The sequence below is a fragment of the Amaranthus tricolor genome, chromosome 13 (assembly GCF_026212465.1).
Source record: "Amaranthus tricolor cultivar Red isolate AtriRed21 chromosome 13, ASM2621246v1, whole genome shotgun sequence".
Taxonomy (NCBI): Eukaryota; Viridiplantae; Streptophyta; class Magnoliopsida; order Caryophyllales; family Amaranthaceae; genus Amaranthus; species Amaranthus tricolor.
Window position 1 is genome coordinate 11,034,141 of NC_080059.1, and position 15,247 is coordinate 11,049,387.

Sequence of the window (15,247 nt, forward strand, 5' to 3'; positions counted from 1 at the left end):
CATTTGTGTATTTCTATTGAAAGGAAGCTAAAATACAAGTTAGGATAGTTGATAATAAATGGTACATTATGGTGCAATTATTGAAATAAATAGAATGTGTAAATGTATGATTTATAACAATAATTAAGCATAAATAACAATAACATAAAGATTGTACAATGGTTCACTAAATTGAAACTACATCCACCATCCTAACTAAAATTGTATTTAAACATGTATTTTAAAGAAAAAATCTTTTTAATCCTAATAGGAATTACATGTTATATTTTTTGTTATATATTATGATTAAAAATAAAATACTAGAATAATAAATCTATGACTTTTTGGATTAAACTTGATTGACTCAAGATCAACTAAAATGTCCGATTTGATAGGTTTAGCTGGAAGGTTGGGCCATATGGAACTTAAGAGCTCGACCCCACTTGATAAAATCGCACTATGAGGCAAAACTAAAAGCTTCATGGATCCTTGAAACCATGTCTCCTTCCCACTCACTAGTCACTCCTATGTGAACTCCATTCTCTACTTTTCTCTTTTCCTCCTCGTCTTGTCCCCCGCAATCTCCACCTCCGCTCTGTCAGATTCATACTTCATCTCATTCAATTTGATTGTGTTTGAGAAGAGAACAATAGAGGAGAGAAAACGATTGGTGAGCAGGGGAGAAGTTTAGGAGGGTGAGCATAGAGGGGCTCAAATCAGCAAGGGATTCAAAAGAAGTTGCAGGGGATAATTGGTGCGTTTTTTGAATGTCATACTAAGTCCTCATTTTGTCTCCATTTTGTCATGCAAACTGCTTTATGACTTATGTTCCCCTTATTTCACTTGCATATGTATAAGATAGGCTATTTAACCCATACAACAATGAGACAGTGTCATACAACAACCTCAGTGAAATAACGCAGCTTTGTTCTATGATTATTTATTTCAATTTATAGAAGAAAAAGGTCCCTCAAACCGACCAATGTTGGACATATAATTGAAATAAATCAAGTGGGAAGTGAAACCCAAAATACAATACACAAACCATCATGTATTAAGGCAATTCTACAAAGATACAATATACCAACTACATGGGACCTAAAATCACTACAATTGGACTGACTGGAGGCTGACAATAAAAATTGCTATGAGTCCGCTTCAAAGTAGAAACTCGAAACCCTAACCGATGATTTCTACCTGTGTTAAGATTTACTTCTACACTAGCATGTGCAGGTGATAATACAGATGGAGTTACACTTTCAAGTTAGCAATTCATTTACCCCTTGGTCTACCTCTTCGTGTGTAACCTCTCGATTTCCTTTCCGTCTGCGTATCTTTTACTTTGGTAGCCGTTCCATCATTTGCAACCGGCTGCCTGAATTCTTGTGATGGCTCCTCATGCATGCTAGAAGTGTCCTGGGACCCATTAATCACAGGGTCAGTTGGAGGATTTGAGTTCTCCATGTCAATATCAGGTCCTACTTGGCTTGATTCAACCAGATTCTCATTTTCTTCTTCAGATGGACGTGCATCGTGGGTATTACTCTGTCCTTCAGCTGAACTGCCCAGAAAAAAAGTATATATTTGAGGAGATTTTCCCATCTATCAGTTCTTCGGTGATCAGATCCAAAGATATTAAACATAAAAGGCTCACTCACCCAAATGCAGACCGCCCAAAGCCATTTTCAGCTGTAGTGCTCTTGAACTGCTTGACTTGATCATTATTGTCATACTTCAACTCTAGAAAATACAAAGTGACAGAAGAGTTAACAAAAGCTGTTGGTCTGGAGGAAGAAGTAGCAAACTGGGAACAGCTTTGGAAACTGAGATCAAGGGGAAACACAAAAAATTCAATAAATTCTTTATTCATTGCCCTCTTCAAAATATGTATTTATTTCCACACAGTTATATCTGCTCCAAGTAAAGTCAAAATACTAGAAAGCTTATAAATTTAGAAAATTGACAGCATCCAGTGCTGAACGTCAAATTATCATGAAATCCAAGACAAAGTTGTTGGTTCTTACAACAATTTTTTTATAAATTAAACAAGAGCTATATGGATACAAGATCACAAACAAAAAGCTGGATGCCATCTTTCCTTAAAGTTGAAGATAGTTGTTCCACCCATTTTGGTCTCATTAAATTTTCTTTTAAAAAAAGGAAAGATGCATAATGCTTTTCCTCTCCTTAATTTCCTTATAATCAAAAAGTTTTGTGTTCTTCTGAGTTATGACTAGCAAAAGCACATCAAGAAAACAAAAATATTACCAGCGACTGCCTGAGATTCTTGTTGCCCAACAGATTGAACAGCATCACCAACATCCTTTAGGAAACAATTTCAAAAGTTTTAAGAAAAATATACAAATAAGCTAAATATTTATTGAAAAAAAAAAGAAAATTTCAATAAAAAGAGGTCATTATTAACATCTACAACATCCTAGAAAAATCGTTAATAATAACCATTCTCACTTAAGCATTTTGGATCTTGAAGAATGTCAAAAGCTAACATTTGGAGGACACATCACCTAAATCTCAATATCTCCCCTCACATCAATTGATGCATCCCTACAAATGCACATAAGTAGTAAACAAACATTTCAAGCACACACCTGACTAATTCTAGGATGAGTACTCACAGCAGCATCTTGCAAGGCAGTCTCTGTTTCATCATGTGTAGACTCGGCAGGACCTGCACATGGAATCAAAAAGCATATTAATGTATCTTAATTGTAAATGCTATATGCAACAGAGTAAACAAGACCCCAAATTAAATCCCTCCATCCAAAGAATGTCAGCGCATAAAGAAAATAAAGCATTGAACTCCCATCACATGTTGATGCAGCTAATTTCAAGTGCAAGTTCAGATGCCGAAAAATAGAAATTATGCAACTAACCTGCACCCACTACGTCTCCTTTATTCATCAATGAATCTTGAAGTGATTTACTTTCAGGAGAAAATGAAGATATAATGGTCTTTGTCAATGGAGCAGAAGCTAATAGTTCTTCTGTAGCCTTAGAACGCACTCTTCGAATTTCCTCCAATAGATTCCATGAACCAGAAGTAAATGAACTCTTCTTCAGCTGTATGCATGTGATAGTCAACAAAACAACAGAAGATAAACTTTATGTCACTAACTGGGTTTCAACAAAATTAGATGTGATAGCAATTCTGTGGACCTGACCATAGAGCATTATTTATGGTAAAGTAGATACGCATGCAACATATTCTCCTTTGTACAAAACTACAAATAAATATAATATTCCGATGTGATGAAAACATACACACTATCATCACATATTCATCCCAAACTAAAAGGTTCACACAGTTCATAGCATATCTTGTTCAGCAGAGTATAGAGAATTCAGACTCAATTTATTTGAGATTAGCAAAAATCCTATCGAGACTAGATAACTGTAAAGAAAAGTACTTCCAATTATTGTAAAATACTCTCTTCTATTCCTCTTAGGAGCCCCATTTGACTTTTCACGAATTTTAAGGAGAGTCAAAATGGGACCCCAAGGTTAGGAGAGAGTGGTATTATGGGTTTTTAATTGCAAAGATTAATGAATTAATGATTGCCACCAATTTCTAGGACTTTTTAACCAAATCTAAGAGCTGAATTTTTTTAACATCAATAGTCGGAAATTTTTTTCAGTTCAACACTAAAATTACATCGCCCGTCTACTTAAAACCGAAATTACATAAATAAGTCCTACATGTACAATAATCGTTCGAAATTACATAAATTTTTCCGAGTACTAAATTAAATTACATAGAAGCATTACGGTATCTGAGCTAGCCTTCTCAATTCTTCGACGGCCTCGGTGTAGTTGCAGTCGTTACTGATCATGTAAGTGCGGATTTTTTTGCGATCATTGATTTTAGTTTTCCAAAATTACCAAAAATGACGCATTATTAATTTCATAAATAGCCACCGATTTGTAAACAACCAAATTTTCAACTAAAAATTTCAGATAGTACCCAAAATGTTTTAGAAACCCAAATTAAAATGTCCAAAAAATTGAAGAATCAGAAACTGCCGCCAATAAGATGAAATAACCCAAAATGAAATGTTGGCGCCAACACAGTAGCATGAAGAACAAACACACCACAACATTTCTTGAATTAATTTAGGCGCCAAAACATAATTCTCAGCACAACAGACCACATCAGAGGCAATAAATACACCAAATATAAGTCATTAATTACACATCCAACCAAAAAAAATGGCTCCTTTAAAAAACCTAACTACACAACAAAGAACCCAAATAATGCAAAGACTACTTTCAGCATTAAATAAGAAGGGCAAACCAGTGCTAGGCACAATCAATACACTTGCCACTGAGTTTCAAGTGTGTAGGAAAACAATCACACGATTGTGGAATGAAGTGAAGAAGCAAATCAGGAATAACAACACAGTTATTAACCTCAACAGCAAGAGAGCAGGAAGAGATGCACCAAACAAAATTGAATTTGATGAAGAAAAATTTAAGGCCATCAAATATGAACTCAAATGTACTCAACATTTAGTGGCTAAACAGATGGGGTGTCACAGACCACAATATGTAGATGGAAGAGCAGAGCCATAAGGAAGCACACAAACGCAATCAAACCAACTTTGAATGAGAATCACAAGCTACACAGATTAAGTTTTGCGTTAATGTGAATATGATGAACATAATGATGCATTCAAGTTTAAGCCATACATTAACGTTGTTCACATAGATGAAAAACACTTCTATCTGACCCGAGAGGCAAACTTATCATCTAGCTCCGGGTGAAGTAGAACCACATAGAGTGTCAATCAAAGAGGTTCATTCCAAAAATCATGTTTATGTGTGCTGTTGCAAAGCCAATATTTACAACTGATGGTGATTTTTTTTTATGGTAAGATAGGCATTTGGCCATTTATTACATAGGAGCCAGCAAAAAGAAGCTCCAAGAACAGAAAAAGGGGGGAGTTGGAAACAAACCAATACAATCAATCACGAAAGAACACATTAGAGCAATGCTTATCACTAATGTGCTGCCAACCATAAGCGCAAAATGGCCTGAAGGATTGTCAAACCATATTTACATTCAACAACACAATGCCAAACCACATATAGCACATAATGACAGAGAATTTTTAGAAGAGGCAATGAAAGATGGGTTCTACATTCAACTAGTTCAACAACCATCAAATTCCCCTGACATGAATGTACTAGATTTAGGTTTTTAAAGATCCATTCAAGCTTTATAGTATCAAAAAGCTTCTTACAATGTAACACAGTTACTTAGGGCTGGGAATAATGCTTTTGAGAATCTAGTCCACAGTGTCTTAAGTTTGTATTCATAACATTACAAGCATGTATGATAGCGGTGATGAAAAGACAAGGAGGATTCAACTATCACATTCCTCACATGAACAAAACAAAGGCAGCAAGGGAAGGCACTTTACCAGATTACCTCAATATTGACAAACAATTGGTTGTTGATTCACTTCAACATTTATTCACAAAACTAAGTTCAGAAACAATGAATCAGTTAGTGGAACTGATTGGTTATGCAGGGGCCATTGAACAAGGGATTGTACAAGTCAATGAGAACGTTCACATGGGGACAACAAGCCAGCTGACTGATCAAGAAGGTCAACAACACGAATGATGGAAGGGTGATCTTACTTTTGGGCCATATAACAGAACATCACTTATTTTTGGGTGTATGCACAACTAACAACAGCACAACAACAACCAATGTGAACATTTCAAACATCAGTTACTTTTGGGAGCAGCAATGGAAAACCAACACAGAAACTGATGAACAACAGCACACAAACCAGCAACAGATGAAGAACAGCACACAAACACAACAAGTTTCAAATGAGACTTCTTTTGATTTTGGACATATTTTTGGGATCTTCAACATGGGATGTTTCAGATCTAAACAACAATGTAAAACGTTTATGTTGTTTAAAATGAAACATTTGTATTGATATACAGATAAATGAAAAAATTGGTTGTTTGCAGTACTCTCAGGTAAATTAGACAATTTTTTTTCAAATCATTGAGTTGAAATCGAACGTCTCTGCGCTTAAAATGTTGGAAAACAATCCAAACCCCGTATGTTCGATTTTAGGTGGCTAAATATTGCTCTCACTCGAAGTTCACAGAGCAAAGGAAAAAAAATGCATCAAAAAAACGACTTAATAAACAATCATCATCAGTCAATACCAACATGCACCCACAATGGGATCGGGTAGGTTTTAGGGTTAAAGAGGGAGGGAATGATTAATGGGAGGGTGTGTTAATTAGGTTTTAGATGTTGTTGATTAATTACGAGGGAGGGAAATTAGTATGGGTAATGGAGGATATAATTGAGAATAGGATAAACTTCTAAGGGTATAAAGGTAAAAAAACCATACTAAAAATGGAAATAGGACAATTAGTGTGACTTGATCCAAAGAATAGGAGGGACTACTACGCATCAAAAGTTATGTGTAGACTAGCAGCATGAAATAATGATTGCAACTTTGCACATTATTATACAAAGTAGCTTGGATAAATTTGAATAAGCACAAATTGACTATCGTTTGAAAGACAAGGTCAAAAAATAAATTTCCAAGTAAATTGGAGCTACTCTTGTGAGAGATTAACCGCCTCTCAGTGAGACAACCTCAAAACAAGAATCACATATGCTAATAATGTGTATTAGTTGAGATATTTAACATGAGGCGCGTCTACTATGAGACCGTCTAATACAAGAATTTGTGAATAAATTGAGTGAAGAAGCTGAACCTCATTACAGTCAAACAAAATAACATGCTTCAAAAACCACATAGGATGCCCCAGGTTACATGTAAACACACAAGCTCAAAAAATGCCTTTCCGGCTTTGACAAAAAGAATTAAAAAATAAACAAGATACCTAGTGACTTGCTGAAAAATATCTAAAGGAAAATCCAACACAATCGAACTCGACCAAAGAAAACTTAGATGTTCAAGCAAAAAGAGCACTCGGAAAATACGAAGAAATATGTTTAAGCTAAAACATCTTCAAAATATGATTGTTGTAGTGACAACATAGTTATTTGATAGATTAGCAAGATTTCAAGGAACACATAACAAAAATTTTAGAAGTGAAGTATTCTTGAAATCATCTACAATAAAAACAGAAAATGACTTAGCTTAATATATACCTCAGAGCTTCTTAATGTTGATTTAGGTGTTTCTTCCTGGAAATTCAGTACACCCACTGGCAGAGATCCAGCCTCAGCTTGTTTCAAAGACGAAGATGCCCAGGCAGGACGATTCTGCATATATGATCTTGCCATATCCACGGGGGAGCCTTTCTCATTTTTGGAGATCTAGCTCATTAGATTAATGGTAGCATATTAGTAATGAGCAAAACCTTACAGTTTACAGATAATGTAAAGCACAAAGGTTCTTCAAAAGATAAACTCTCACATGGAGTAAATGGAATACAACTGTTCTAGTAATGCATAAAAGCATCCACATAAGCACTTCCCTGCCCCAAAACCCTCAAAATGAATGCACAATAATACCAATACCTAAGTCCACCTTTCTGTCAATAATTAACTTGACAACCAAATTTAAGACATTCACCAACACATAAAAGTTAATACACAAACATAATCTTGCCAAGTACAATCATAAACACACAGGAAACAGATAGTCTACAATAATAGAATCAGCAACAAAAGCAGCATCAGGCAAACTAGTAAAAAATATGTCAACCATTTCAAGGCAAAATATTAACAAGTCTACAGCAAAAGCTACCAACTTGGGAAGAAGAAGCCATGTTCAAAACATCAAGCTCATCCTCAAACTTTTTCTTTGAGCTTGATCTTTTCTCCTGAAGCCATTTTCTGGCTTCCATAATTGCTGTGGTGCGAATATTTGGGGTGGTTTCACCTTCAGAAAAAAGAAAGTAAAAGATCTATCAGGGAGCTAAAACAGACACTACAGTTTATCATGGGAATCAAAATTATTGCATCAAAGATCTTGCAATTAAATTACCCAAAGTTCCATTGGTCTCGTCAATACGAGATGTGACAAGCTTTATCAATGCATTTGCTTCTTTCCTGTGAAAGGAAACATCAAGAGGGATTAATATACAATTCCAAATCAGTGTGTAGCACATGGAATGGTACATCTATCATCATACATGCAAATTCATCAACAACCAAAATATCAACAATATTCCAGTGTGAATAACAGCCAGAGCAAAAAACAGGTGCTGCCCCAATACCAGTTTAGGATTTCATACCCATCAGCATGAATTGGTGCTTAACTGCTTATGAGTAAATTTTCTAAAGCTTACTAATATATTCACTTACTCTAAAGGGATGCCTTGTAGGACACCAAATGTCTCAATATAAAGAAGACGTGGATCTTTAGACAGAGAAAAAGAAATTGAAACTAATTAATAACAGTAAAAACAGACCTCACTCCATTAAACAAGCATCAACAGTCCCCCAAGGCCTAAAGATGTTATTACCATAACAAAATGTAATAAAAAGACCTCACTCCATTAAACAAGCATCAACAGTCCTCCAAGGCCTAAAGACGTTATTACCATAATAAAATGTAATAATGCCCAACACTTGAATTTGAATTGTGCAGTTGGGCAGATAATGAAATGTAGCACAGGCAGAATTGGCCAATCCACCATTGAAGTTAATCCATTTAATTATCTAGGCACATACTCCCTAGTCCCTCCATCCCAATTCCCATGTTAAGATAGATACTCCTTTTTTGGTGGTCCCAATTTAATTCATGTTTGTTTTTTAAGACATGTTATCCTATTCAATCCTAAACTTATTATCAGAACCTAACCACTTGAAACACTTACTCATTGACCCCATCAACTTTCATCTCAAACACAAAATTCAAATCATGAGAGGACAGCAAGTTGTACATAAAATGACAAAATCACTTGTTTATCTCAAAACCAACACTTTCTTATCTATCCACCGAACCCAAAAAACAAAAATATGACCAAAAAGTCCTATGTATTAATTAATTTAGGATTGTTGAAGTACAAGTTATTACATCAACACATTGCCTTCAAAATAAGAGTAGGCTAGCCATAGTAGCTTAGGAGTCTTAGTCCTCAAACCTCAACTCCAATATGTCATCATTCTAAGATCTCCCATATATTTTGGAGTAAATAGACATACATGGAGATGAAACAATGAATGACGCTTCAAATACCTAAGTCATGCATAACAGCACAATCAACAAGAATAGCGTTATTAATAGAATAGGAACAGCAAGACTGTCAAAACCCTACTCATGAATCATGATCCCACCAAAAAAACTTATAAATTACATTTCAGTAAAGTAATATCAAATGGAAAGATAAGCAAAGCTAGCACACATTAGGTACCTCGAGTATGTCTCCTGGATCACTAACTGTTCTATCGCACGCTTACTATCACTCTTATTGGATGGTGAAAGCACCTTAAATCAAAATCAAAGAACGTTAGCTCTTGTGAAACTTGAAAACTTATTTTCTCGTTGCAAATACTGAAAAAATGAATCGTAACAAACAAGACAAATCAGTAAAAATTAATGCACAGTCAAGTCTCAAGTGCACACAGTGGCTAAAACTATGCAAATAAATATAGCTAACTTCAAACCCGAAAAACTAAAATCAGCTTGATTAAACCGTTGAAACGAAATGTCAGATAGATTAGATGTGAACCATAGAAACAATGTGCAGCGATCTAGAAGCAGCGAGAACAAGGGCAATGCTATTTAGCTTTTTTGCAAACTTAGAATGTCAACTAGCAATTTAAAATCACTAACATAGTCATGTAGCACCTTGTGAGTTGTGATTAAGTCTTAGTAAACTGGCATTCTAGTTAATATAACATAACTAGAACTCAACACAATTTGATTGTGTTCACAGTTTTACACGGCATGAAAATTCTAGTTAATATGACATAACTAAAACTCGACACAATTTGACTGTGTTCACAATGTCATATGGCATGAAAATCATAAAGCTCTATTGAAAAAACACTTTAAGACGCGCATTTTTGTGCCTATTTACATCTGCATTGCCGAAAACTCTAAATCATAAGCTCATACCTCTTCACCAAAATATCATCGAGGACTCATGTGAACCTCACACTTGTCAAATAATATGGGTGAGTTATGTACATTCATGGATGTCAACATTGACGATACCACAAACTACAAGTGAGGTCATTACATACGAAGACGACCATTGGAACTGATATCTTGTTCCATGTTGCTGACTCCAATCTTTGAGATTAATGCACTGGCATTGTTTGTGTTGATGTACACAATTGCAAAGGAATATGGTGCAAATTGTAACAAAGTAAAATCGTCATAATTAACATAATTAAAAAAAATGTTTTTGGTCTATGGATATCATTTTTCTAAAACCTAATGTATGAGGAACATGAATAAAGAGAAGGAAAAGAGAAAAAGGGACATAAATAACATATTTATTTAAAAGGAAAAATTTTAATCACTCATCGAAAATCCCCATGAACTTCCTTTCTCTTCCTACACTTATGCAACCCCCAAAACTTACCCCACCTACCAAAGAGGCTGAGAATAGGGAATATAACCATATTTCATTTTAAAAGGAAAATAAAATGCTCATTCAAAATAATTATCCCCTTTCTCTTCCTTGTAATTATGTGACACCCAACCTTACCCTACCTCCAAGGCTTCAATCCTAACCCCAAACCAATATTGTATACTCCAAACCCAACAACCATGCTAACATTGCCTTAAATTTGAGCACGATTAAGAGTCAATTTAACCACCAAAAATTGAGATTGAGTATTGAATATTATAAACGATTTTAAATTGTTGACAATAAGATAGCATAAATGGCTTAGAGAGAATGACTTTGCAAGAATGCAATGATTCAAATAATTAGATGTATAGTGATAAAAAAGAATGCAATGATCATTTGCTAGATTATACATAACCATTATGAACCTTTAATTGAAATTTTTCAAAAGATGGGACTCTTTTAAAAACATAGGTAACAAGGTGATTTTTCTTTAAACGACTAGACAAAGCATGCATTTTAGAATCAATGTTTCCAATGATTGAATCATCATTTTGGACCTCAAATTCATAAAAATGACATTAGGGTACTAATATAAATTTACGGTCCATATAAGATCTCAAAAATACTAAGATTTTGCTAAGAACTGGGTTCATTTTACAAGAATCGGATCTAGAATAACCCTATACTAAATGGATATTATTACCATACTGGCCTTGAAGAGTTCGGACCTCGGCTCATTCAAACAAATATGAGCAATAATTTCTAAAAAAATACTAGATAATCAACTCTCATTGATGCTAAATAGGAATACAACACCCACACATATATTAGGCAAAATCAAAACCTTCTCAACCTAGATAAAGGTTGATCCAGAAAAAGCATGCTTAGAATGTACAAACAAATATAAAAAAACTATATTTGAATGTGTATGAAAAGGGAAACATGCATGAAAAAAAACAATACTGTAACTTACACTTAAAACACAACTAGAAAAATGATTAAAATGTTGCACAACTTTTGACATGAAAATATTGATGGTGTTTGACACAATAGCTTACATTATCATCGTCAATCTCCTCATCATCATCATCATATTCTGAAATCAGACAAATATCAAGCTTTCAAATTTCAATTGGTGACAAGGTAATAGAAAAAACACGCTACCCTTAATGTAATTGCAAGTAGAATAGGTCACAAAATGATAACTACACTAATGAAAATAGAGCAAAATAAAGAAATATAGCTCATAGTTGTGCTAATTTGCACCAACATACTTAGAATGTAATACAAAAAAATATCGTGGTTCCAGAACAAACAAAACTGAATATTGTACAACATCTTCATCACGGGAACAGCCTGAATGTGATGCACAAATGTAAACTTGTGGAAGCATTTAAAGTCATTATTTAATAGCATCTACTTATGATTTATAAACAAAACTGTTAAGCACATTCATAACATTTTGCACATGCTTGTGATGAAGAAATAGAAAAACTATCCAGAACAATAGAGGTCAAGTGGACAATATTAGAAAAACTACTTAAAAAACCTCAACACATTAGAAGTATGAATTAGAAAAGGCTAAGGCCTTCTTTCGCAAATGGTTTTTAGCCGGACTTTTGTTGGTTTTAGCTCAGACTTTTGTTGGCTTTTGTGTATAGCTAATAAATGTGGTCAAATAGCCAAAAACATCGCAAATAGATGAACCAGAGCTAAGGAAACAATTATCATGGTATTAAGTATCTCAAACTGATAAACCTGGCAAAGAAAAAGAATAAGGTCGCTTCCATCAATAAGCCTCCAATGAAACTGTGTCGAGTGCTCACTATATCTTGCTTTATATAATCGCAAACATACAACATACAAGCCTAATTCCTTTCAAAAAATTAACACTATTCTTAATCTTAAACAATATAAATCTTTTGTGTCAAAAACACACATTCACCAGCCAGGAAAGGTAACAGTTCCAAACCACTGAGATATGGGGCTCTTGTGAATGTCCGCTCAACGACCCTTCATCAAGCCCAGCATATTCAATTATTCTGACATGGAATGTTTCCCAGATCTTGCTTTCACATACACAACATTAATAAGCCCAATTCCATTCAATTTTCACTATTACTTATTTGACATTTTGATAACTTTCAAACTCCACAAGGATGCTCAATCACTAAAGAAAAGAGAAAAATTCCATTTCATAGCCCTCATGGCCTCAATTATTCTCCCCATTTGATAGCCACACACAACCACAGTTCTATTTGTGACTTCCAACTTAATTGTTTTTTATGTCATACTCTTTGGTGCTGAGAAATCATACTTCCAATCAAAAAACGCTTTAACTTAAAACAAATAATTTGAAAATTGCCAAGACTCTCCCCAGTCCCTGGCCCAAGCCTTGGCCCTGGCCCCACCTACACCCACAACCATCGTCCCATCAAGTAGAAGCCAACAAAACCTCCGTTAGTGCCATCGTCCCCACCACCATCAGGTAGCTGCCACCATCTCTCCCTCATTTACTCAAATTTTATTTCTCCTCCAACATAGAGGCCATAAAAAATCCTCTCTTTCTTCGCATAAACCACAGATCCAAATCCCACTCCCACACCTCGCTGAATAACAAATTCGCCCACTTTTCCTTAACAAGATGCAAATCTTCAATTCACCACCAAGCAAAAAAATTAACACATTCAAAAGCAACAATAAATCTCTAAACAACTTTATTATAGACAAATCAACAATCAAAATATAACAAAATCCAACGACAAATCTAATTTATAGAAAATTACCAGAAGAATCGATATCTGAAGATGAAGACAAATCATCATCATCATTGCCAAAAAAAGAAAGAATTTTTCCAGCACCAGAAGCAATGACTTTAGCAGGATAAATCAAACCAGAAAGCCAATTAGGGTTTTCGACATTGTCGGAAAGAGGAGGAGTAGGAGAAGGAGGAGAAGGTCGAGAATAAGGCGTCTTTGGAAGTCTCTTGTTCTGCACAATCTTTCCCCCGACACCGGAAGTTCGCCGCGAAGAAGTTGTCGCCATTTTTGAAAAGTGAGAGAATGTTTTTTGGTTTCTGGAGATGGAACTGTTAACCACAAATGTAGAGAGATACAACGGTTTCTGGATGAGAGAGAAAATATGAAGTTTGGATTTATTTTTTGTTTTTCTTAATTCGTAATTAATTTGTTCTTGCTTCGTTAATTGCTTTATGTAGCCGTTGGTTTGGAATGTAGATTAGAGGATTCAGGAACAGGCTCCATCAATAAGTTGACTCGTTAGTAATTGGTTTATCCCTTTGTTTTTTCTCAAATTCTTGTTTTATTTTAAATGGAATAGTTTTTTAAAATATAATACATATTTTTCTTAAAATAATGCCACTAATATTCAATATCTTTAACTTTTCAAAAAAAAATATTCAATATTTTTAATATAATCACTAGTGGAAAAAAACGTATCTGTTGCGCTTTCCTTTAAACGCAACATTAAATAGCAAAAAAATATATAATACAAATGCTGCGGTTCACCGGATGCCCGCAGCATATACAATGCATCTTTTCAGAGACGAAATTATCCCCGAGATTGAGACCTCGGATAATGAGCATCACAGTTATGACACTGAAGAGGACCAAATTGTTAAATACGAGTGTATGGCTAAAGACGCTCCAACATTTAATAATGATTATGACACTGAAGACGCCCCACCAACGAATGCTCCCACTACCACTAAGAAAAGAAAAGGGCGAGGTCCTATAAAAAACCTCAAAGTCACAGAACCCATGCATTTGGAATACAATGCATTGGGTCAACCCTGTGGAAAATGGCATAGGCAATATGGAAAACAAGTGGGCCTATGTATCCGCAAGATTTCGATATTGTATGCATGGAACGAGGTTCCAGAGGGTTTGAAGAACTATCTATAGGATAATACTGTGGTAAGCAATAACTTTACTATTTTTATTCATTTAGTTTCATTTTAAAATTAATTTAATTCACACTAATAAATATATTTTTTCTTTTGTAAAATCTTTTTCACATCGAGAACGATGAGGAGAAGAAAAATGTGTTTCATTCAGCTGTTGCTGAAAGATTCAGAGATTTTAAATCTAAGCTAGTAACTGGCTGGATCACCAAGAAGCGTGCCCGTAAAACCAAAAAGGTCAAAACGGGAAACGATGGTGAAGAGCAATCACCTTCAAAGATACCTTATGAAATATGGGGTCACATATCGAAGAATGAATAGGAGGCTTTTGTTGCCAAAAGAACAACTCTCATTGAAGTTGTAAGTATTTAATATTATATTATACTTTTGATTTAAATTTACTTCTTTTGATTCAATCATTAAACTAATATACGACATTTGATTTGTATTGATTAATCAGGAAAAGCGTGGTAAAGCTTCTGAATCAACAAGTAAAAGGAAGTTTTACCATCGCTTGGGCCAAAAAACATACGATGAGGCCCAAAAAGAGTGGGTGGATGCGGGTTTATACCCCAATCAAAGTCCGCCCATGAATACTCCTGCTGGAGATCGGGTGCGAGATTGGTATTGCGGACTTCATTCCCGAGATGCAGTAAAGAATTTACCATTAATGATCCTTTGACGAATACTGTGCACGTCTTCGACTCATTACAAAAAGCTCAAAGCTCGCCTCGCATACACAAAATTCAAAGCCTTGTTGAATGCGTACGTAATTTTATAAATTTT

At 34.9% G+C, this 15,247-nt stretch overlaps 1 protein-coding gene across 1 annotated transcript; it reads right to left on the reverse strand.

Moving 5' to 3' along the window:
- Positions 1-943: 943 nt before the first annotated feature.
- On the reverse strand, positions 944-13,716 carry LOC130797813 (protein KAKU4). The gene is made up of 11 exons (XM_057660579.1): positions 13,326-13,716; positions 11,598-11,635; positions 9,370-9,443; positions 7,998-8,062; positions 7,762-7,892; positions 7,157-7,324; positions 2,874-3,060; positions 2,589-2,668; positions 2,248-2,302; positions 1,638-1,719; positions 944-1,540 (listed from the first exon to the last, which is right to left on the reverse strand). The coding sequence occupies exons 1-11, from the start codon at positions 13,582-13,584 to the stop codon at positions 1,252-1,254; spliced, it is 1,428 nt and encodes a 475-aa protein (XP_057516562.1). The 5' UTR covers positions 13,585-13,716; the 3' UTR covers positions 944-1,251.
- Between the last annotated feature and the right edge of the window lie 1,531 nt (positions 13,717-15,247).

What these genes read in the sequence shown, in the direction of transcription:
- LOC130797813 (XM_057660579.1), bottom strand. Translation starts at nt 13,584, where the DNA reads ATGGCGACAACTTCTTCGCGGCGAACTTCCGGTGTCGGGGGAAAGATT. An exon ending in TTCAGATATCGATTCTTCTG is followed by an intron (nt 11,636 to 13,325) that starts GTAATTTTCTAT and finishes GTCTGATTTCAG; the next exon opens with AATATGATGATGATGATGAG. An exon ending in CTCATCCTAGAATTAGTCAG is followed by an intron (nt 2,303 to 2,588) that starts GTGTGTGCTTGA and finishes TGTTTCCTAAAG; the next exon opens with GATGTTGGTGATGCTGTTCA.